This window comes from Dipodomys spectabilis, unplaced genomic scaffold, assembly GCF_019054845.1.
Source record: "Dipodomys spectabilis isolate Male_0828 unplaced genomic scaffold, ASM1905484v1 ptg000098l, whole genome shotgun sequence".
Taxonomy (NCBI): Eukaryota; Metazoa; Chordata; class Mammalia; order Rodentia; family Heteromyidae; genus Dipodomys; species Dipodomys spectabilis.
The window spans coordinates 11,798,856-11,822,377 of NW_024870775.1; the positions used below are offsets into that span (position 1 = coordinate 11,798,856).

At 58.4% G+C, this 23,522-nt stretch overlaps 1 protein-coding gene across 1 annotated transcript; it reads left to right on the forward strand.

Moving 5' to 3' along the window:
- Nucleotides 1-346: 346 nt before the first annotated feature.
- Nucleotides 347-22,487, forward strand: Micall2 (MICAL like 2). Its single transcript, XM_042687052.1, has 17 exons — nucleotides 347-553; nucleotides 8,040-8,088; nucleotides 12,236-12,377; nucleotides 12,896-13,086; nucleotides 13,796-13,911; nucleotides 14,361-15,122; nucleotides 15,777-16,036; nucleotides 16,653-16,743; nucleotides 18,238-18,407; nucleotides 18,853-19,020; nucleotides 19,452-19,516; nucleotides 19,592-19,715; nucleotides 20,047-20,137; nucleotides 20,235-20,308; nucleotides 20,792-20,906; nucleotides 21,857-21,903; nucleotides 22,242-22,487. Exons 1-17 carry the CDS (start codon nucleotides 411-413, stop codon nucleotides 22,313-22,315), a joined length of 2,682 nt encoding a protein of 893 aa, XP_042542986.1. The 5' UTR covers nucleotides 347-410; the 3' UTR covers nucleotides 22,316-22,487.
- Nucleotides 22,488-23,522: the final 1,035 nt, after the last annotated feature.

Consider the following 23,522-nt stretch of genomic DNA (forward strand, 5'->3'; position numbering starts at 1 on the left):
GGAACCGCCCTGCGTCCAGGTCCCGCCCCGCTCCCGCTCCCCTTCCCGGGATCCGGACAGCGGGAGGCGGGGCCTCCCAGAGGGCGGGATTTTTTTGGTGGGCGTGTCCTGGAAAGAGGGGCGGGTCGCAGGAGCAGGAGCCTATGCCGAGCGTCGGTGGCAGGGGCGTGGCCTCCTGGAGGCGTGGCCGGAGGGGAGCGTGTGTGGTGTGGGCGGGGCCTGCGGTCGCTCCGCGGCTTCTGGGTCCCGCGGCCGCAGGCACCGATTGTCCTCCGCGCCGGGCCGCGCGCGCGCGCGGCGGCGGGTCGTCGCGTCCGTCTTGGCGTCCGTCCGTGTTCGTCCGTCCGGGCAGGCCGAGCCGGGCCGGCGTCGAGGGTCGTCGGGAGCAGCCCGTCCGTCCCGCCGCCCGCATGGCGGCCATCAAAGCCCTGCAGGAGTGGTGCCGGCAGCAGTGCGAGGGCTACCGGGACGTGAGCATCACCAACATGACCACGTCGTTCCGCGACGGCCTGGCCTTCTGCGCCATCCTGCACCGCCACCGGCCCGACCTCATGTGAGTGCCGCCGCGCCCGCCCCCGGGGCCGCAGACCGGGAAACGGAGGCCCGGCCTGCGGGCGGACACGCCCCCCACCCCGTGGGCCGCCCGCTGGCTGTGCGGAGCGGGGCCTGCCACGCACGGCCCACCCTGCAGCCTCCAGGCTGCGGCCAGTGACCCCCCTCTGGGCCGTCCCCCTGGGCCCTGCGCCAGGATCCTGGCCGTCCCGGGCCCGCTTAGTCAGGGGTGACTCAAGATGGTGCCTTGAGCCAAGAGCGTTGCTCCCTTGGGCTCTACATTGTCCTAGGGTCTGGTGGAAAAAAGGGTCACTCAAGGCTGCGAGTGTGGGTCTGGCCTCCCCCCCACCCCCCAGCCTGTCCAGGCCCCTCTGAGAATGCAGACTAGAGACACCACCAAGACAGACAGACAGAGCAGGAACTCCTGAACCGTCACCCTGTACCTCTCTCTGTACCTTAGGGTCACATGGAGACTGAGTCCTGTCCCTGGGAGGTGGACAAGGGACAGGCCCCAGCTTGACTCAGTTCCAAAACTTAATCACTCAGCAAACACTCTGGGGTTTCAGAAAGAGGCTCACAAAGCCACCTGCAGCCCAGGCCCCTCTGGGAAAAGCATCGTCCTGAGAAGTGGCTGGGGCCAGGGCCTGGCTGGGATGGGGGGCGGGTGTCTGCCAGGGACGATGCCTCGAGGGTGGCAGCTTAGCTACCACCCTGACTGTGCACACAGGGAGGTGGAGGTCCAGAGCCCACGGGCTCCTGTTGACATCACACAGCGGTGTCAGAGTCAGGCAGGTCTGACCACAGCTCTTCCCCAAACCCAGCTCCCTTTGCCTGGGATGCCGGAGTGTTGAGCAAGAGGCTGGGCTCCTGCCCTGGGGTTGTGAAATGCATCTTTTAAGCTGCCCAAGTCTCTCAGTGGCACTTGGGCAGCCATCTCTGCTCCTCACCCAGACACGTGTCACCCTGCACCCCCCCCCCCCGATTTTGGTCTTTTTGTGCTGGTACTGAGGCTTGAACTCAGGGTCTGTGCATTGTCCCAGAGGAATTTTTCACTCAAGGAGGGTTGGCATTCTACCACACCTTCACTTCCAGCTTTTTGCTGGTGAACTGGGGCCAAGAGTCTCATGGACTAGCTAGCTTTGAATTGTAGGTCTCAGCTCTCAGCCTTCTGAGGAACTAGGATATCAGGTGAGCCACCAGCGCCTGGCTCAAGCTGAGCTTTGGTGGTTGCTGGGCTGGGGACATGGTGACAAAGATTAGGACCTAAACATGGAGAGGCCCATGGCCGGGCTCCATCAGGGGTCAGGGGGAGGCTGGCTGGTGGCCTGGCCCAGGCAGTCCAGGGGGAAGAGCATGACAAGTCTTTAAGTGGACCTGGGCGGGTGACACTGTCTGCTGGCCCTATGGCTGTGGCTGGACATTTGGGGCCTTTCCGGCTCTGGAAGGTTTCCATCTGCTCCCAGCTTGTTAAGGGCAGAGGTCATGGGTTCATGTATGCCTGGCCCACAGGGAGGCAGAAGTACGTGCACACACACACACACACACACACACACACACACACACACACACACACGTGTGTATGTATGTGTGTGTGTGTGTGTGTGTGTGTGTGTGCTAGCCTCCAAATATCCTATCCCCTGAAACAGAAGCTGACCCCATAAGAGATTAACTTTTAGAGGGCAGAGAGGCTATGACAGGACCGAGGCTGGAGGCACGTGGGGTGGAGTTATCTTGCCAACTTGCTGGAATGTCACCTCCAGAGAGTTGGGACTCTTTTTATTCATGGTGTCTTCCATGTGCCTGGAACTTCACCAGATTGATACCTGCATGCGACTGGAGTTCCACAGATCAGGGCACACAGGTGGAGCTCGGTCGTTGGCCTAGGAGCTCAGTCCTTGCTTGTGTGCTGTAGTGAAGAGGAGGCCCGGGAACCAAGGTGGCAAAGAGGGAGGGATGGGGCCACAAGCCAAGGGATGCCTGAAACTTCCTGAAAGAGGCAGGAAGAAGCTTCTGGAGCTCCTGAGAGAGCCCAGTTCTGAACACCTTGGACTTGTGGCCTCCAGGACCGTGGGGGCCACAGGTTGCTGTGTGCAAAGTCTGCAACCATGTGGTTATGACAGGCTTCAGAGTCAGGGTATGGAAGGGGCTGGATGAGCTGATGGGATGTCAGACTGAGACCCACGTCCCGTGTCCTGTGTCATGTCCTCCCCCTCCCCCCCCAGTGTGGAGTTCTAGTGGTGGCTGGAGGGTTTCCTCATTAAAAAGCCTTGATCTGCTTCTCCTGTCTAAGGCTTGAGCTCAGGCCATGGAGGGACTGAAGTCAGACCTTGGCCGGGTGCAATGCAGCCCTTGGCACCCCTGTCCTTTTCTTCCTGTGGTGGAGACCCTCTGGTAGCAGCAGGAAGATGGACTTCCTGTCTCCTATCCCCAGCTTTGCCACCAGGAAGTCGTTTCTTTGGTCTGACCTCAGACTTTCCTGCTGCATTTTGAACGTATTTCCTCTGGCCCTCAAAGGAGAGCAGCTGTGAGTGAGCAGGTCTGGGCTGGGAGCCAGCCAGGTGGGGGCCGGGCTTCATCTGTATCTGTACCCCTAATTTCCCCCAATGGTTGAGCTTACTGTCCCCCCCCCCGGCCAGGAGGTTTGTGGGAGTCTCTAACTTGGGGCTCAGAGATCAGCCCCACAGCTACACCCGCCTAGAGGTGGCTAGTCTGCCCACTCAGGGCTGTGGGTTTGCCAGCTGAACTTCTCCCTGGTGCTGCCCCAGGGGTGGTTTCTGTGATGAGGTCATTGGCTGCCAGGTGTGTGGGACCCGCCCAACACAAGCAGCCCTGCCCACAGACCTACCCTTCTCCTCTGGACCTCAGGCAGGCTGGGCTGGACTGGGCTGTGGCAGAGGTGGAGCTGGGCTGGAGGCAGAAGCCCTTCAGGCAGGCAGAGAGGGGGGCTCTTGCCCGCCTCCCTCTCTGCAGACCAAAGTAGGGGCCATTTGCGAGACTTGTGGGGGGTCTCCCTCCCCCTCTCCCCACGGGGGAGGCTGTCAAGTGAAGTCGGTGTTGTGTGGATTCTGGTGGGGTCCTTTGCACTTTCTCTGGGCTCCTTCATCTTGTGAGGCCTGTGCGGGGACTACAGGCAGAAGTGGCAGAAGGCAGTGGTGACTGTGGAGATGATGGGCTTTGATCGCCAGGGCCATCCCCCACCTCCACCCCGGGAAGCTCCAGGTCCATGACTCGGCTTGCTGTTGGACATCACATGGGGAGCCCCTCATCTGGAACCCCAGAAGCAGCAGCCTTGTCTCCCTTCTGACCTCCCATCCTACTCAGGCTGCGGTCAGCAGGAAGCCGCCTGGGGACAGAAGCCTTCTGTTCCCTTGCCCAAGGGCCTGCTGCCCAGACCTCTGCTGTCGCCTTCCAGGATGGCAGGATGGCCAGTCTGGGCATTAGTTCCCCCACCCCCACCCCGGGACCCAGCTCTGCTGGGTCTGGTGCCCCCCCCCCCCCCATCCCTCCTCATTCCTGTGCCATTTGTCTTGCTGTCTCTGCTCTCTTTTCCTGGGGTTAACTCTCCATGTGCTGGGGATTTCCCTGCCCAGTGCTCCCTCCTCCCCTCCTTCTGTATTCCAGGAAATAAGTCAGCCAGCTGGAGGTTTGGCCTGGGCCCAGGGTCACTGCCTCCAGGGGTGCTAGGGCTGGAGGCTGGCTCCCTCCCCAGCTGAAGTTCACATTCCATGGTGGATAGTGGGCGGGAGGCAGGCAGAGAGGGGCCTGTGGCGGCCTGGCTGGACATGCATCGCCAGGCAGCTGGCCAGTGAACTATGGCACCGCTCACCTCTAGACCCCACCAATTTATTTATTAGGCTACTATTAAAAGCATAAGCTAGACGGACGTTGGTGACTGATGCCTATAATTCCAGCTACTTAGGAGGCTAAGGTCTGAGGATTGAGGCTCAAGACTGGCCAGGGCAGAAAAGTCTATGAGACTCCAACTCCTGAGTGTGGCTTAAGCATTCGGGTGCCGACCATGAGCAAAAATGGGAGGCAAGGGCCTAAATTCAGTCCCCAGTAACACACACACACACACACACACACACACACACACACACACACACATACACACACACACTGAATGAATGAATTCAACAAGCATAAATGGAATGCTAACTGTATACCTAGCCATGTGCTGGGAGCCCTGGAGTAGTAGGTAAACACATCTTATTTTATTTTTGTGCCACTACCGGGGCTTGAACTCAAGGCCTGAGCATTGCTTCTTAGCTTTTTTGCTCAAAGCTGGTGCTCTACCACTTCAGCCACAGCTCCACTTCTGTTTTTTTGCTGGTTAATTGGAGATAGGAGACTCTGAAGCCGGATGCCAGTGGCTCACGCCTGTATTCTTAGCTATTCAGGAGGCTGTGATCCGAGGATTGAGGTTCAAAGCTAGCTGTGGCTGGAAGGTCCTTGAGACTCTTATCTGCAATTAATCACACAAAAGGCCAGAATTGGAGCTGTGGCTTAAGTGGTGGAGTGCTAGCCTTGAGCAAAAGGAGCTCAGGGACAATGCCCAGGGCCAGACTTAAAGCCCCAAGACAGACTTTTCTTGCTTGGGCAGGCTCCCGTGATCCTCAGGTCTCAGAGTTGTTAGGATCACAGGTGGGAGCCACTGGTGCCCAGCATCCTCAGCTCTTTTTCCTTTAATTGTTTTCCACAATCCTTTTCTTTATGATTTCTATGTAGCCTGGATGACAGGTGCACCCTACAGCACTTAGTTTTTATTGGTTGGAATGAGATCTCATGAACTTTTTGGCTGGACTAGCCTCAAACTTATGAGTGCCTTACTTCTCCCGTTGGAGTGGCTGACACTAAAGACATATGCTCCTATGCCTGACCACACATGATTTCTTTCCTAATGCTTCACATTCAAATCAAATGGCCCAACTTGAGAGAACACCTTGAGTTCTGGTCCTGAGGGCAGGACGTGGCCAGAGAGTCCGGCTGAGCCGGCACGGAGTGTGCAGTCACAGGGGACAGCTTGAGGCCAGGGCCAGGTCCTGAGTCTGGGCCGGGTGCAGGAGTGGTGTGGCTGAGGATGGGCCGGGGTGGTTCTGCCCCTCGGTGGAGGCTCAGAGGCCAGGGGAGCAGCTTGGACTTGTTCTGATGGCTGGTGTGAGCCTGGAACATTCATCCCCAGCCTGAGTACCAGCGCCCTGCTCAGTGTGCTGCTGTGGGGGAGGGAACTCCAGAAGGTTCTGGGGCACCCCCTCTGGGGTGGGGGAATGGTCTTCCAGGCCCCCCAGGGAGGATGGAGGCAGATGGAACAGGCTCAGGCCCCTTTTTGCTTTGTTTAGATACAAAACAGAGCTTGTTTTCCTGCCTGCCCAGCCGGCCACTGAGGCCAGGGAGAGGGCGGGTGGCGGGGAGGGGGTACTTTTGGAGGGGTGGGGGAGGGGGGGGTCCCAACACCCCTAGCTGAGCTCAGAGGGACCATGGCGGGGGTATTGGACCCCGGCTGGCCACCGCGGGCCCTTGGCTGTGCTTGGGCCACCCTGCCTCTGGACAGAGGCCGTGGGGCTCTCCTGCGTGCAGCCGTGCAGACGCCTGGCTCCGGGGTGGTCCGCACATCTGGTACGCGTTACCTGGGAGGTGGTCATGGTGGCCGGAAGTGCTGAGTCCCCTTGGCACGCAGAGCTGATGGATGGCCAGGCCGGATGGCGGCGGACATTCCTAAGGGGAGAGGTGGCCAACTGCCCCACAGATGCCCCCGGCTGCCGGCCTCAGTTTGCTTACCTGGAAAGTGAGCTTCTGGTCTGCCTCTGGGGGGGCCTCATGGGGGACGGGCCCAGTGAGGCCTAGCCTCTGCTGGTGGCGTGGACTTGGAGCTAGCTCGTGCCAGGCTGGGCCGACGCAGATAGGTAGCACCTTTGCCCTTGTTGTTTGAGACGTGCCCAGCCTGGTTCTAGAATGCAGCACTAGGTTGGGGCGTGGCTCAGGGTTACAACACTTGCCTAGCATGCTGGAGGCCCTAGTACCACCAAAGAGAGAGAGACAGAGAGACAGTGTGGAGGAGAGAGGGAAGGAGGGAGGGAGGAAGCAAGGAAGGAAGGAAGGAAGGAGAGGAAGAGAGAGAGAAAGGACAGGCTCATGCCTGTAACCCTAGCTGCTCAGGACGCTGCAATCTGGAAGATTACAATTTGGAGCCAGCCTGGGCAGAAAAGTCCAAGACTCCCATCTCCAATTAGCCAGCAAAATGCTGAACTGGAGGCATGGTTCAAACGGTTGAGCACCGACCAGAGCAAGAAAGCTAAGCAAAAGCATGGGGCCCTGAGTTCAAGCCCCAGTACAGAAGGAAGGAGCGGAAGGCAGGCAGGCTTGTAGAGAAGGAAACCGAGGCTATTGGGAGGAAAGCAGAGCTTAGTGCCTGCCACACGCTGGAGTTGGGTGAGGAGGACACAGCCCAGGATTGCAACCCCACTCCTCTGTGCCAGGAAGCTTCCAGAACAATCCAGTCCACTGACAGGGCAGAGCTCCCTGGCTGTGGGAGCAGGGCTCTGCTGGTGGCTTTATCACTGTGGGGCCAGGGTGGCACCCATGTGTGCCATGGCTGTGGGTGGCCGGGGTCTGGGGCAGGCCATGCTGGGCCTGTGTCTGGCATGTTCCGTATCCTGGGGCTCAGGGCCCATCTGGGGAAGAGATACACCCATGGCCTCTCAGGAAGACCCCACTACCCAGGCTGGTTGGGGGTGGGGGGTGGGGTAGGGTGTACCCATGTGGCCATGGATGGGGAGCTCTAATGGATTCAACACTGAGGATCCTGGAAGGGTACCCCCTCCCCCAGTCGGTACTGAGTCGCCCTAGCCCATGGGCAGGAAACAAGGAGGCTGAGGGACCTTAACCTCAAGGTAGCTGTGTGCTGGCTGGACCACCCAGGACTGGTGGCTCTACCTTTCTGGGCCTGTCTCCTGCCACTTCTGGTGGGAAACAGCTCAGCCTTCCCTGAGCCTGGAGGTGAAGGTTGAGCTACAAAAGCCATGATGGCCACCTGTCTGTGCCAGGGGAGGCGGTGGGGGCCAGGGCTCTAGACTGCATCACTATTCGGTGCCAACTTGCCCTCTTCAAACTGGCTCAAGATCTCATTCCCAGTACCCCTCCTGGTGGCAGGGGGCAGCGCTGGGGCAAGATGTCCCTGGGGACCCTGGGTCCCTGCTTTCTCTGCTTTGGATACATAGATTTTGCTGTTGATGATTTTGCTGGTACTGGGGCTTGAACTCAGGGCCTGGGTGCTGTCCCTGAGCTTTTGTGCTCAAGGCTGATGCTCTACCACTTGAGCCACAGTTCTACTTCCAGCTTTTTGCTGGTTCATTGGAGATAAGAGTCTCACAGATTTTCCTGCCCAGGTTGGCTTTGAACTGGCGATCCTCAGATCTCAGCCTCCTGAGCAGCTGGGATGACAGTTGTGAGCCACCAGCACCTGCTGACTCTCGTGTTTTATCTTCCAGAAATTTCAGTGCCCTCCGGAAGGAAAACATTTATGACAACAACAAGTTGGTGAGTCTCCCTCTCCTGACACCCACTGTGTCCTGCCCTCCTGGCTCTGCCAACAAAGCTGGCCTGCAGCCACATCCAAGGGGCCATCAAGCCCTGGGTGGGCCATCTCAGTCCTGCCCTGGAACCCAGTCCTACCTCCAGGCCTCAGCTGGCTAACTCTAGAAGAATTCTCCTCCTGCTCCTCCTGCTCCTCTTTCCTTCTTCCTTCTTTATTCTTTCTGTACTGGACTTTGAACCCAGGACCTTGTGTTTGGTAGGCAGGTGCCTTACTGCTTGAGCCACATCCCAGTCCTTTTTTTTTTGTTGGTCATGGGGCTTGAACTCTGGGCCTAGGCACTGTCCTTCAGCTCTTCAGCTCAAGGAGAGCGCTCTACCGCTTGAGCTACAACACCACCTCCATTTTTCTGGTGGTTAATTAGAGATAAGAGTCTCACAGACTTTCCTGCCCAGGTTGGCTTTGAACTGTGATCCTCAGATCTCAGCCTCTTGAGTAGCTAGGATTACAGGTGAGAGCCACCAGCACCCGGCTATTCCCAGTCCTTTTTGCTTTGCTTTTAGCCTGCCCTTCCCTTCCTTTCCCTTTCCTTCCCTTCCCTTCCCTTCCCTTCTCTTCCCCTTCCTTCCTTCCTTCCTTCCTTCCTTCCTTCCTTCCTTCCTTCCTTCCTTCCTTCCTTCCTTCCTCTCTTTTCCTTTCTTTTATATATTTTTTATTTTTTTTGTTGTTCCTGGAGCTTGAACTCAGGGCCTTGGTGCTGTTCCTGGGCTTTTTCTTTTTTTTTTTTTGGGTCTGGTCTTGGGGCCTGAACTCTGGGCCTGGGTGCTGTCCCTCAACTCTTCAGCTCAAGGCTAGTGCTCTACCACTTGAGCCACAGCACCACTTCCGGCTTTTTTCATTTTGCTTATGTGGTGGTGAGGAATCGAACCCAGGGCCTCATGCATGCAAGGCAAGCGCTCTACCACTGAGCCACCTTCCCAGACCCTCCTGGGCTTTTTCACCCAAGGCTACTGCTCTACTACTTTGAGTACCACTTCCATCTTTCCGGTGGTTAATTGGAGTCTCACAGACTTTCCTACCTGGTCTGACTTTGAACCATGATCCTCAGCTCTCAGCCTCCTGAGTAGCGAGGATTCTAGGTATGAGCCATCCAGTGCCTGGCTAGTGTTTGTTTTTCACACAGGATCTCATCCTTTTGCCCTGACCAGCCTTGGTCTGTGATCCTTCCATCTTCATCTCCCTTGTAGCTGGAATTGCAGGTGTGAACTGCCATAGTTAGTTTTTGAGATTGGGGTCTCACTATTTATTTATTTTTTGTCCAGACCGGCCTTGAACCATCATCGCTGCCTTCTGAGTAGCTGATATGGCAGGCATGAGCCACCACACTTGGCAAGCTTGGAGGCCCAGGTCCCCTATGTCTGTGGGGCAGTGAGGGTTGGGCTGGGGAGCCTCTTGCCCTGAGTGGTCTGGCTAAGCCCAGCCTCAGGAGGGTGTAGGAGATGCAGCGCTAGGCAGGCTGCTGCTCTGCTCCCTGAGGACCAGTATCTCTGGCCCTGTGGATTCCAACTTCTTTCTTTGTGCCCCAGCTGTGAGAACCTCTTCCATGCCAGCCTCAGTTTTTCTGGAGCTCCTACCTTCCCTCATGGTCCAAGCACAGGAGGCAAAGCCCGTTTGATAGTTCACAGGTCGGAGGGTACGCAGACCCTCGCATGGCCTGCCAGGATAGGGCCAAGACAATGGGTATCTGTCAAACCTCCCTGGCAAGGGCTTGCTCCACAACTTAATAACAACAAACTCCTATTAAAAATTGAGTTCTAGAAGCTGGGCCCCGGTGGCTCACGCCTGTACCTAGCTGCTCAGGAGGCTGAGATCTGAAGATCACGGTTCAGAGCTAGCCCCGGCAGGCTGATAGACTCTTATCTCCAATTAAGCACCAGAAAACTGGAAGTGGCGCTGTGGCTCAAGTGGTAGAGTGCTAGCCTTGAGCTGAAGAGCTGAGGGACAATGCCCAGGCCCAGAGTTCAGGCCCCATGACCGACAAAAAAAAAAAAAAAAAGAGTTCCGGGGGCTGGGAAGTTGGCTCGGTGGTGGAGCACTTGCCTTGCATACATGAGGCCCTGGGTTCGATTCCTCACCACCACATAAGCAGGAAAAAAGCCTGAAGTGGCGCTGTGGCTCAAGTGGTAGGGTGCTAGCCTTGAGCTGAAGAGCTGAGAGACAGCTCCCAGGCCCAGAGTTCAGTCTCCACCACCAACAAAAATAAAATTAAATAAAAAAAAAAAAAATTGAGTTCTAAGCCACACAATGATGGTGCATGCCTGTAATCCTAGCTATTTAGGAGGCTGAGATCTGAGGATTCAGGTTCAAAGCCAGCCTGGGCAGGAGAGACCATGAGACTGTTATCTCTCTCTGTCTCTGTCTCTGTCTCTGTCTCTCTCTTTGCCAGTCCTGGGGCTTGAACTCAGGGCCTGGGCACTCTCCTTAAGCTTCTTTTGCTCAAGGCTAGCACTTTACCACTTGAGCTACAGTACCACTTCTGGCTTTTTCTGTGTATGTGGTACTGAGGAATTGAACCCAGGGCATCATGTATGCTAGGCAAGCGCTATACCGCTATACCACTAAGCCACATTCCCAGCCTGAGACTGTTACCTGTAGTTGACCAGAAAAAAGCTGTAAGTGGAGCTGTGGTTCAAGTGGTAGAGTGTTAGCTTTGAGGCAAAAGGACAGTACCTATGCCCTGAGTTCAAGCTGTATTACACACACACACACACACACACACACACACACATACACACAAGCTGTATTACACACACACACACACACACACACACACACACACACACACACACACACACACACACACACACACACACACACACACACACACACACACACACACACACACACACACACACACACCCAGAGCCAGTTCCTCAGTTCCTGGGCGGGTGCCCTGGCCACATTTCAAAGGCTTAGAGCCACGTGTGGCCAGCAGCTACCAATTTCAACCATGCTTGAATCAGTAGGCTCAAGAGATACACATCAGTAAGACTGGGAAGGGTAGAGGGGAGTGGGGCCAGCCAGGTCTCAGGGAGAGCTTTCCCAAGACTCTTGAGCAACCTTAGGGCGGGATGGGCAAAGGCCCTGGGATCAGAAGGAGGCCATGGGTGGATGGGTCGGGGCAGAGGCGGGGCCGTAGGAGGGCAGGGTGGGGTGTGACAGGAGCCTCAGGGCTCCCAGAGAGAGGAATCCCGGGGACGAGGAGCATGGAGGCTGAGGGGACATCCGGCCTACCATGCTGGCCACAGGAAGGGCCAGCTTCTGGGCCCCTGGGGAGGATCGGCGGCGGTGGGAGGCCTCTGGGTTGGTGTGGCCATTGGGCCTGCAGGCCGGGGAGCTGCTGCTTGCAGGCATGTAGGGGCTGCACAGGCAGTTGGAGGTGGGACATGGAGTGTAGGGAGGCAGCCTGGGATAGCCACTGAGGGAAGGAGGCAGTGGAGGCCTGAGCCTGGGAGGCTCGGGCGGTTTTCTGTGGCCATATTTGGTGGTTTGGCAACTGTCCCTTGTAGATGAGAACTCTCTGCCAGCCCAGCAGGAGTCTCTTGTGGCTTGAGAGTAGGGTGGGGGGGCTGGTTGGGTCCAGCAAGGAGGGGGCTGGGAGAGGGCCAGGCTGGGCCACAGGTCAATGGCAAGGCGGGAGATGGAAGAGGCGACTCTAGGCCTGAGCTGCTGTGTGGGTGTGCAGTCGGTGTTGTTTGGGTGTGCAGTCAGTGCTGTGTGGGTATGCAGTTGGTGCTGTATAAGTGCAGCTTCCTGACCCTCTGCAGCCCAGCGCATCAGGTCTCATAGCAGCCTCCCAGGCCCTCTCTGCCATGGTGAGGGCTCTCAGCACACAGGAGGCATTTGTGTTCCTTCTGAGCAGATGAGGCTGAATGAACATCCGGGCAGGTGTTGGCTATGTGGGTGGCCAGCTGCCACGGGGCGGTTTGGTGTCAGCAGGGGTGTGGAGTGGCTCATCGTGTCCATGGTAACATGGGCAGGGGCTGGGAACTGTCTTGCCTGCTGGAAATTTTGATTCCCAGTACAGATAGGTATAAAGGGGAAGTTGAAGGAAGCCCCATTCTGTTCCCCTCACCTCTGGCGCCTTCCCAGGCCTTCAGCGTGGCTGAGGAGCAGCTGGGCATCCCGGCCTTGCTGGACGCCGAGGACATGGTGGCTTTGAAGGTGCCCGACAGGCTCAGCATCCTGACCTACGTGTCTCAGTACTACAACTACTTCCACGGTCGCTCCCCCAGTAAGTCCTGCCCTACCAGGCTGGGTCTCCACAGGGCTCGCTGCGCAGTAGCCCGGTGGCCCTCAGGATCCATGTCCAGCCTCTGTGCCTGGATGGGTGGCCCAGGCAGAGGCGGGCATGGGCAGACAGGCCTGGGCAGGGGCGGGCAGGCCCAGGCCTTTGTCCACCCTGGGCGTGATGTGGCTACTCGCCTCCAGCCCCACATTCCTCTTTGGGCCTTAGAAATCTCTGGAATCACCCGGGCAGAGGGCCAGCCCTGCCTGGAACAGAAAAATCCCTTTTCCCTGACCCAGGATGCAGGGGTCTCAGTGAGTTGGAGCCAGAAAAAAATGAGGGGCAGTGCTGGGAAATATGTGCCCTTCGGTCCCTCCTGGCCCTGCACCCCCCAGTAAATACCCCAGGAAGCTGGTGACCCCCTTTCTGGGCACCAGGAGCTCAGGGGGGAATCCCAACCCCTTTCAGAGTGGGTATGGACCAGGCAGGGCCCTCCTGACCTCTGGATGCCCTGTGTTAATTAGTTGGGGGCATGGCTGGCGTGAAGAGACCCCCGTCAGACTCCACTGAGGAACCTCGTGGCAAGAAAGCCCCATCTCAGCCCCCCACGCTGCCCTCGCCTGCCCCGGCTCAGCGGCCACCGCTATCTCCTGCCAGGACAAACTCCGTGGTCCAGAGGAAAGACAGGGGCTCAGAGGACCCGGCCCTGAAGGCTGTAAGCCCTCAGCCCACCTGTGTGTGATTTCTTGGTTTCTCAGGAGCCTTTGCTGAATGGGAGTTACAGGGTTGTGCGCAGCCCTAAACTACAGGGCCAGGCTGTAGCCCTGAGGCCACAGTGCATGCCCTGAGTGCTGTTTATCCAATACCCTCTGGGATTGGATTAAACAAGGCTGGTACTACAAGGCAGGTAGCTCCCATTACCCAGATGGGTAAACTGAGGTATGGGACAGTCGTGTGGGTGGAACAAAGCCAGACTTTCTGGGGCTCACAGCAGGTCTTGTTTCCCTCCCCAGGACAGGAGGGAGCCTTGGGCTTTGTTCCCAGGCCAGTTCTGCAGCGTGAATGGGACTCCGTTCCTTGCATGGGGTTGGCAGGGGGGACTGGAGGGTCAGCAGCATGTGCTCGGGCGCCCCCTGCTGGCCATGGCTAGTTATTCTAGGCTCCAAGGAACCACTGTGTAGGGCTGGGGGGGGCGGGGGTGGGGACGGTGGGGTCCCCATGGGTGACTGTGCCTTGGATCTGTCTCTGGCTTCCCATCCTCTCTCCCTAGGACCCCGCTAAAGTTGGGGTCCCACTCAGGCTGGAGGCCCTGAGTTTGGATCCTAGCCCACCCACAGGGGCCTCCAAGGGTAGATGGACCTGGAAGGGGTGAAGGACCTGAAGAAGGCCAGCAGCCTTCAGAAGCCCCTGGTTCTTCCTCATAGGGTCTGGCAGGGCCGGGCAGCTCGGTCAGCAGCTCGTGTGGCATCTGTGGCAAACACGTGCACCTCGTCCAGCGACACCTTGCCGATGGGCGGCTTTACCACCGGGGCTGCTTCAGGTAGGGCCTGGCCGCTCACCTAGGCCTGCACCTTCCTGATGCAGGCCTCCTCAGCCTCCCGTGTCCTCTGGCCCAGCCCCTGTCCTTCCTCTGGACCCTCTGTGTCCTGTTGTCTCCCCCCAGGCCCTCGGGGACCTTTCGCTGGGTTCCAGTCACACTAGCCAGATAGATCCCCTTTCTGCCTCAGCCTGGTACACCCTACAGCTTCCCAGATAGAAAGAAGCCCAGGATGCTTGGAGGGTGGATTTGTCCCCTCAGTGGGGGCTTTGGGGTGTTCTTGGTAGGGCTCAGGGATTATAGCCCTGGGTGGAGTTTGTTGAATCAATCATGGATCACAGGATGGATGCAGGTGGACTTGGATGAATGAATGAGCTGGAATAAATAAGCAAGTGGGTGGATGAATTAGGCCACGAGGGACAGGCGCTGAGCCCCTCTGATGCCCTCCCCAGGTGTAAGCAATGCTCCAACACGTTGCACTCAGGGGCCTACCGGGCTACAGCGGAGCCCGGGGTTTTCGTCTGCACCAACCACCACCCAGGAGCCTCCTCTTCCACCCCAAAATTGCCAGGATTGACTTCCAGACCACCAGGGGCCCTCCCTGCCACGTCCCGCTCCCCCAGCACCCCGCAGAAGGCCCGGGACCTGAACGGACTGAGGGTCCCAGCACCCAGCACAGGCCCAGCGGTTCACAAGCCCGTAGCGAACAGCACAGAGGCTAAAAGTTTCACCTGGGGTACACCTAACCCTCCAGCCAGCCCCTCCTCCCATGCCTCCACGGGGAGCCCCGGGGGGCCCAGGCTGTCCCCCAGCCCTGCGGTCCCCTGTGCGGGTGCCACAGGCCACTCACGGGTGACCAACAGCTCCCCGATGGGGTGGTCGTCTCCTGCTCAGGGCACGGCAGCTGTTACCTCCCGTCCTGCTGTGTCCCCAAGTGCCCTGGGCAGTCGGCCAGCCACACCCCAAGGCCAGGCAGCTCCCCGAGGCATGCCCAGTTCAAGCGCACCATCACCAGGCACGGCGATGTGGACGCCCTCAGCCTCCAGGACTCAGCAGGCCCGAGAGAAGTTTCTCCAGACGCCAGGCTCGCCCAGCAGTGGCCCCACCGGCAGGAGCCCCATGCCTGCCACGGACAGCAGCAGGGCGCATGCTCTGAGTGTTCTCCGCAAGGCGCTGCCTGGGTTGGGGGATGCAGGCACCCAAGTGCCCAGCAGGTGGGTAGAAAAGGGGCCAGGGTGCAGCCAGATGCACCCATGCCACTGGTGGAGACCACTGTGAATGGTCAGGAACAATGTGTCCTCTAGCTCTGGAGACCATAGTGTGGCCAGCTGGAGCCCCTCCTGGGACTTTAGGGGAGGGTCCCTCCTGCCTCTCCCCGCTGCTGGGAGCTCCAGGTTCTGGTCTCTCCATCCTCATGTGTCTGCCTCCTCTTCTGTCTGTTATTATGATTACGATTATTATATTTTGTGCCAGTCTTAGAGCTTGAACTCAGGGCCTGGACACAGTCCCTGAGCTTTTTCACTCTAGGTTGGCACTCTACCCCTTGAGCCACTTGAGCTCCACTTCTGGCTTTTGGGTGGTTAATTGGAGATAAGAGCTTTCCTGCCCGAGCTGGCTTCAAACCCCAATCCTCAGATCTCAGCCTCCTGAGTAGGATTATAGATGTGAGCCACTGGTACCTTTATTTTTAGTTTTTTGTGATGATTCTGAGGCTTGGCCTCAGCGCTCCTTCAGCTTTTTTGTACAACCAGCTAGCTTCATGCAGAGGCCCTGGGACTTCTGCCTGCGGGGGGAGGGGGGGCATGCGGACAATGCTGGGAGGGGCTCCTGGATCCTCACATGCCTGAAGCTGGATCTCTTGCCCACAGGCCCTGCTCAGCCAGTTCCTCTACCTCAAATTCCCATCTCAAAACCGAAGTTTCCTCAGCCAAGCAGTCATCTTCCGGGACTCCCCAGGCCCCCAGCTCCAAGCTAAGGACAGAGCCGCTTTGGCCCCCCTTGAGTGTGGGCAGCCCTGCCCAGGATCCCACATCACCCCAGGCCAAGGGGAGGAGGCCGGCTGTGCCTTCAGTGGCCAGCGGTGTCACTGCAGGTTCCAGGCTGAAGCCAGAGGCCCCCAGGGTGAAGGGTAAGAGCCTGCTGATGTGGGGTAGTGAGGGGGATGGGGCACAGGGTTCCCCGGAATCTGTCACTGGTGGCTCCTGGGCCAGGGCCCCCCTCCCGGGGCTGTGTCCCCCGAGATCACTCTTTGGTGGTGGTGGGTTTCTGTACTTCAGGACCCTGGTAGCTTCTGTCCATAGCTGAGTCCCCAGGCCAGCTCTGTCCTGGGTGTGCAGACAGAAGAGGGCCTGTCCACACTCAACGATGGCCCTGCCCAGGTCTAGAGTCTGTGGCCATTTTGCTGGCTCTTCCTGGAGGATCCCTGGACCCTGCATCCCTATCTTAGGGCATCTCAGGCCTGGAGATAGGGGCTTTTCTCTTGGCGTCTGTGGTGACCCTCAGCTGGGCAGATGGCGCCGTCAGGCTGAGCTCAGGACAGACTGGATGGTCGTCCCGTGGGACCAAGGATCAGTCCCCAGGGCATCCTGCCACCCATTTGGCAGAGGCAGCCCCAGGGACACACAGCTCAGGGGCAGGCCCTGCCTGAGCTTCTCAGCATGCTGGGGCCACTCAGTGGGCAGCTGAGGCTGGGTGGTTGTAGGAGACTAACCCGGACACCTCTATACCCTCTTTCCCCTGCTCAGGCCCAGATGCTGCTCCCCAGGAAAGCAAGGAGGGACCGGAAGGCTGGAGAGCTCTCCTGAAGCCGGTGGACTGGAAGAACCCTGCCGGAAGGTGAGGTGGGGTGGGGTGGCTCTGCTCCGCTCCCCTCGCTGACCCCTACCTGCGTCTGAGGGTCTTCGATGTGAGCAGAGACGGCCCGAGGCCTGGCATACAGTTGGCACTTAGGAAATGCCTGTATGGAGGGAGCAAGTGGGCTTTTTTTTTTTTTGGTTATTTGTGACCTTGAACTCAGGGCCTGGGCGCTGTCCCTCAGCTCTTCAGCTCAAGGCTAGCACTCTACCACTTGAGCCACAGCGCCACTTCCGGCTTCTGGTGGTTGAGTGGAGATGAGTCTCATAGCTGTTCCTGCCCAGGCTGGCTTTGAACCATGATCCTCAGATCTCAGCCTCCTGAGTAGCTAGGATTACAGGTGTGAGCCACTGACACCCAGCTTGGGCTCATTCTTGTTTTTCTTTGGGCCAGTTGTGGGGCTTGAATTCAGGGCCTGGATACCATCCCTGAGCTTTTTCACTCAAGGCTGGCACTCTGCCACTTGGGTCACAGTTCCACTATTGGCGCTTTTTGGTAGTTAAGAGTCTCAAGGACTTTCTTGTCTAGGTTGGCTTTGAACCCCAATCCAGTCCTCTAATGTCAGCCTCCTGAGTAGTGAGCATACTGTGTAGATATCCGCAGCAGAGCGGAGTCCTCGGCTGAGTGTCCTGGGAGGCTGTGCCCAGCAGGTGACACCTGCTAACACCAGTGGGGGTCGGGGATGGTGCCCAGAAGCTGAGGGTCACAGGGCCAGCACTGGACTGTCAGGCAGCAGGCCGTCACCATGCACGGAGCCTGCCATCACCTGAACCCTGGAGGCCTGGGCGGGTCACAGGGCCCTGAGCATGCACTTAGGCACTGCAGGCAGGGTCCCGGGTAAGCAGGCCAGGGGTCAGCACGCCTGCGTGCCCTTGAGCTAGGACGCAGGCACCACCTGCCTTCCCTCTAGCCGCAGCTTTGTTTTTGTTGGCCATGGGGCTTGAACTCTGGGCGCTGTCCCTCAGCAATTCAGCTCAAGGCTAGCACTCTACCACTTGAACCACAGCACCACTTCTGGTTTTCTGGTGGTTTATTGGAGATAAGAGTGTCATGGACTTTCTTACCCGGGCGAGCTTTGAACTGTGATTCTCAGATCTCAGCTCCTGAGTAGCTAGGATTATAGGCGTGAGCCACCTGCACCTGGCTTCTACAGTTTGTTTTTTTTTTTTTTTTGGTTGGCCGTGGGGCTTGAACTCTGGGCCTGGGCGCTGTCCTTCAGCTCTTCAGCTCAAGGCGAGCGCTCTACCACTTGAGCTACAGCGCCACTTCCGGTTTTCTGGTGGTTTATTGGAGATAGGAGTCTCACGTTCTCTCCTGCCCGGGCTGGCTTTGAACCACGATCCTCAGATCTCAGCCTCCTGAGTAGCTAGGATTACAGGCGTGAGCCACCAGCGCCCGGCAGTTTTTGTTTTTTTTTTTACCATGCTCCAGTGGCCCCTACCCGGGGCCAGGGCTGACCTGACACCTTCTGATCAGGACTCTGGAGCTGCGGGAGCCGAGAGAGCCACAGATCTTGGCAGCGCCCAGGGCAGGGGATACCCCCAGGAAAGCGTCGGGAAGCTCTGACCGGGGAATCCAAATCACGCTGACCTCTGTGTGGCCTGAGAGGACGCAGGGCCCAGCTAGACCTGGGCCCAGCCTCGCAGGTAATGTGTCACGGAGGGGGAGGAGGGCAGTGTGGGTGCTGTATGCTCCTGGGGGTGGGGGAAGGGCAGAGACCAACACCACACACGTGCACATGGTCAGATGGGGCGCCGTGTGCACGGGATGGCCAGTCATGGGTACATGTCCCAGGCTCGGGGTGGCTCATGCCTGTGCACGCGTGTCGTGGATGCTGGGTCCCAGCACTCACGATTGTCCTGCCTGTGGGCTCACCTCTCACATGACTGCCCTTTGATGTCACAGGCCCGTGCCCTCGCCGGGTAGAATGGCAGTGTGGACACGGTCCCACCTTGGTCCGCTGTCAGTGTATGCACAGAATGTGGCTGTGCCAGCCATCCTGGGACAGAGCCTGGGTGCCAGTGGGTCCTGATGCTCAGGGCCAGGCTCTGGTCTGACTCATGGCTCTCTCTCCCACCTGCTTGCTGGCAGCCGCCTCCCCGTCCCCAGCCCACCGCAGGAAACTGGCCGTCCCTGCCAGCCTCGATGTTTCTGCAGACTGGCTTCAGCCAGAACCTTCAAGGCAGGAAGAGCGTGCGCAGAGCTCAAAGGAGAAGCAGCATTCTCAGAGCGTGCCCCAGAGAGGCGCGTCTGCTTGGGGTGAGGATGAAGGCTTCCGTGGATGAGGAGGTGTCTCAGGTTTTGGCAGATGATGGGTCTGGAAGAAAGAGGAAAGGCTGCAGGACTCCAACTTTTCTCATGAAAAGGGAGAGCCCCCTGGTTCCATTGTCACAGAGGCCTTGTGACAGTGGAGGGTCCTTGCTGGTAGCCTGAGGCAGCCAGAGATGTTGGAGGGAGTGTATTTGTACTTGCTGTCCAGGGGGAAGGCAGCGCCAGGGCAAGCTAGGATCTGCCCATTGCCGCCCCCCCAAAAAAAACTAATGGGGCTGCCCAAGTGCCTGTGGCTGGGGAAGGCAGCCAGTGGCATGCCGGACATTGGGTGGGCCCAGAATCCTGGGTCCAACCCCTTCCAGGGCACTTGCGGGTCTCCCGGTCCCCCTGAGCCCCAGCAGTTCATCCCTCTCCTCCAGGGAGGCTCTCGGGCCTGGTTAGCACCCCTGCTCCGCCTGCTGAGACAGTGACTTCCCCCATCAGGGTGAGTAGGTGGGCTGTGGAGGGTGGCTGGACTTCAGCTGTGTGCTGGTCCTCACTGCCCTTTGCCTCCTCCCAGCTGCACCCCGACTACATCCCCCAGGAGGAGATCCAGAGGCAGGTGCAGGACATTGAGAGACAGCTGGATGCACTGGAGCTCAGGGGCGTGGAGCTGGAGAAGCGTCTGAGGGCTGCAGAAGGGGGTGAGTGACAGGTTGGCCACGCCCCCTCCGCAGGCCCACCACACTAGTAGACTGGCCATGCCCCCACCACGTTCCAACCATGCCCACAGTAGGCTAGCTGCCTTCCTACCACAGTCTGACCACTCCCACAGTAGGTTGGCCACGGCCTACCACACCCATACAGTGTGAAGGCCACACCCACAGCTGACTGACCACGCCCCTACGGCTCTGCTAGCCATAGGCTGGCTGCATCGTCCTGTTGCAGACTTCAACCATGGCCTAGGCCTGCACCCCTGCCCTCCAGCTGGGCACTGGAGCAGAAGGACTCCAGCCTCTCCTCTCCTCTCCACAGATGCAGCGGAGGACAGTCTCATGGTGGACTGGTTCCGGCTCATCCATGAGAAGCAGCTGCTTCTGAGGCTGGAGTCTGAGCTGATGTACAAGTGAGGCCCTGCAGGAAGGCCGGGGCATGAGGGGGCCCCAGTTCCTGGGTGCGGGGAGCAGTCATTACAGCCAGTCTCACACCTGAGTATCCCACAGGTCCAAGGACCAGAGCCTGGAGGAACGGCAGCTGGACCTGGAGGGCGAGCTGCGCCGGCTGATGGCCAAGCCCGGTACGTCCCGGTCCTTGCTCATCAGGAAGCTCAGCCTGAGAGAGGAAAGGCCGGGGCTGGACCGGCATGGAGGCGGCTCAGTTCCGGGGGTGGCTGGGTGGTGCCAGCTTCCCCAGGCTCTGCCTGGGTAAATCTTGGAGATTTAGCTCTTCCATTCCCTGGCCGTGTGTCCTTAGCCAAGTCTCTTAACCTCTGTGCCCTCTCAGCTAGCTGGCTGGGTCAGGGAATTAGTGCGTGAGAGGAAGTGGAAAGGAGCAGGTGGAAGTCCCACTCTTGTGGCAAGATGGGGTCCCAGCCTCAATTTGGGAGAGGCCCCGATATGCACACTGAGGGGGGGCTGGTTGCTCCCCCAGTCCAGGCCACCCTGCCAAGCACAGGTGCCAGCGCCCCACTGTCCCTTGAAGTGGAGGAGCTGGTACTGGGCGGTGGCGACTTGGCGCTCCTGATGGCATGGCTCCCCTGAATGGCTGGCTGTCCTTACAGAGGGTCTCAAGTCACCCCAGGACCGGCAGCGGGAGCAGGAGCTGCTGAGCCAGTACGTGAGCACTGTGAATGACCGCAGCGACATTGTGGACTTCCTGGACGAGGACAGACTCAGGTGAGGGTGAGGGCGGGGCTGGCCTGGAGTGGGGGGGGGTGGGGGGAGGCTGAGCCCAAGGTAACTGTGTCCTGGGCAGGGGTGCAGCCACCGGGCCCTCAGCAGCCATCCTGGCTCACTCACCAGAGAAGGGTGGGTTCGGGCAGGTCCCCCAAGGCTGAGGACAAATACAAATTATAACTAAAAAGTTTTAAAAATTAGCCAGGTGCCAGTGGCTCACAGCTGACATCCCAGCTACTCGCGAGACTGAGATCTGGCAGTTTGAAGCCAGTCCAGAGTGTGTGAGACTTTTATTGTCAATAAATTACTCAGAAAAAGCCGGAGTGGAGCTGTTGTTCAAATGGTGGAGCTCTAGCTTATGAACAAAGCTTAGGGACGGTGCCCAGCCCCTGAGTTCAAGCCCCAGGATTGGCAATAAATAAACACATAGTAAATAAATACATGTATTTATTTTGTGAAAGCCTGGGCGTTGTCCCTGTGCTTCTTTGCTCAAAGCTAGTGCTCTACCACCTGGACCACAGTTCCACTTCTGGTGTTTTGGTGGTTCATCGGATATAAGAGTCTCATGGACTTTCCTGCCGGGCTGACTTTGAGTCACGACCCTCAGATCTCAGCTTCCTCCTGAGTAGTTGGGATTACAGGCGTGAGCCACAGGGGCCGGATGACATACTCCATTTTGAACAGGAAGGTGTGTGGCAGCACTGGGGAACCGTTCCAGACGGTCCCTGGCCATTGTGCTGTCAGCCATGTCTGGGCAACCAGCCTCAGCTGGTCCTCTGGGCTGCTCCCCGCTGCCTTGGTCCTGACCAGCTTGGGGTCTCAAGTGTCAGGTGTGGCCAGGCCATGTGGTGAGGGGGCTGGAGGACAGCCATGTCCTAGGCTGGGAGCCCTGTTCTGGGACGTGTGCCCCATGGCTCCTCTCCCCCCCCTCCCCACAATGTCCATTGCAGGGAGCAAGAAGAGGACCTGGTGCTACAGAACATGATCGAGAACCTAGGTAGTACTGACGCCAGGCCATGGTGGGGGTGGGGGGGGACACGCTGGCTGAGCTGGGAAGGGACTCCTGTGGGAGTGGGGAGGGGGAGTTAGGACCCAGGACAGGCCTTGTCTTAGGGAGCATTGAGTCGGGGGCCTCTGGCTGCAGTAGGGTGGGGGTGGGGAGGCTGACTTTATTTTCCGCTGGTGCTTGGCTGGGCTGGGGAGCTGCTCTGTGGGTGGGGTGCATGAAGTCAGTGCTTCTCTGGGTCCCTGGCTTCGTGGGGGTCCAGGAGGTGGGTGCACCCATCAGGGACCTATGTGGTCCAGTGAAGCCTCATTTTCCTTTCCTCCCCTCAGACCTCCAGCGGAAGAAATCCAAGTTCCGCTTGTCCAAAATCTGGTCTTCCAAGAGCAAAGGCACGTGTGCCTAGTGAGCTGCTGGCTTGGGGGGGGGGCAGGAAGGAGGGCAGGACCCTCACTGGCCCCCTGCCCCAGCCATGGCCCTCAGGTGCATGACAGAGCTGGTATGTGGCCCTGGAGTGGCCTTGCCTTCCTCTCCAGGCTCCTCGTGGCCTTAATAAAGACGCTGACTATGGCCTCCTGCGTGGGCCTCCTGCTTGCGTCCGTGTTTGCCTGTGTGTGCCAGATGGCTGGCGCCTGGCTCGAAGTCCCTGCCAGGGTTTCATCTGCCCAGGGGCCTTGGGAAGGCACTGGTCCTCCCTGGGCCAGGCCTGATTCACAGAGGAGGGCCATTTAGTTGCTTCCTGGCTGGGGTGGATGGGGTGGATGCTCACATCCCTAGGGGAATGGGGTGGATGGGGTGGGCACTGTGTGGGCCCTACAGTTCCTGGGGAGCTTGAGATTCAGATCATGATGCCTCGGGTACTGGTGGCCAGGGAAGGGTGTGGTTGTCCTGAAGAGGTTACTGGAAGACCATGGCTGCCACATGGGATCCGTGGGCCCGGCTGGGCAGTGGCATGGCCTTGTTCCTTAGGCACTGGGTGCATGGGCAGCTCTGAGCAGAGTCCTGGGGCTGCTGTGTGTTAAGAATGCAAAACTACGCCGGGCGCTGGTGGCTCACGCCTGTAATCCTAGCTACTCAGGAGGCTGAGATCTGAGGATCGCGGTTCAAAGCCAGCCCGGGCAGGAGAGAACGTGAGACTCCTATCTCCAATAAACCACCAGAAAACCGGAAGTGGCGCTGTAGCTCAAGTGGTAGAGTGCTTGCCTTGAGCTGAAGAGCTGAAGGACAGCGCCCAGGCCCAGAGTTCAAGCCCCACAACCGACAAAAAAAAAAAAAAAGAATGCAAAACTGGGCCTGGTGCTGGTGGCTCACGCCTGTAGTTCTAGCTACATAGGAGGCTGAGATCTGATGATTGTGGTTCAAAGGCAGCACGGGCAGGAAATGTTTGTGAGACTCCTATCTCCAATTAACCACCAGAAAATCAGAAATGGCACTGTGGTAGCGTGTTGGCCTCCAGCTGAAGAGCTCAGAGACAACACCCAGGCCCTGAGTTCAAGACCCAGACTACCACCACCAATAACAACAAAAAAATACAAAACTGGGTTCCAGGGCTGTGACAGACTCGTATCTCTAATTAGCTGGCTAAAAGCTGGCCTGGAGGCATGACTCAAGCA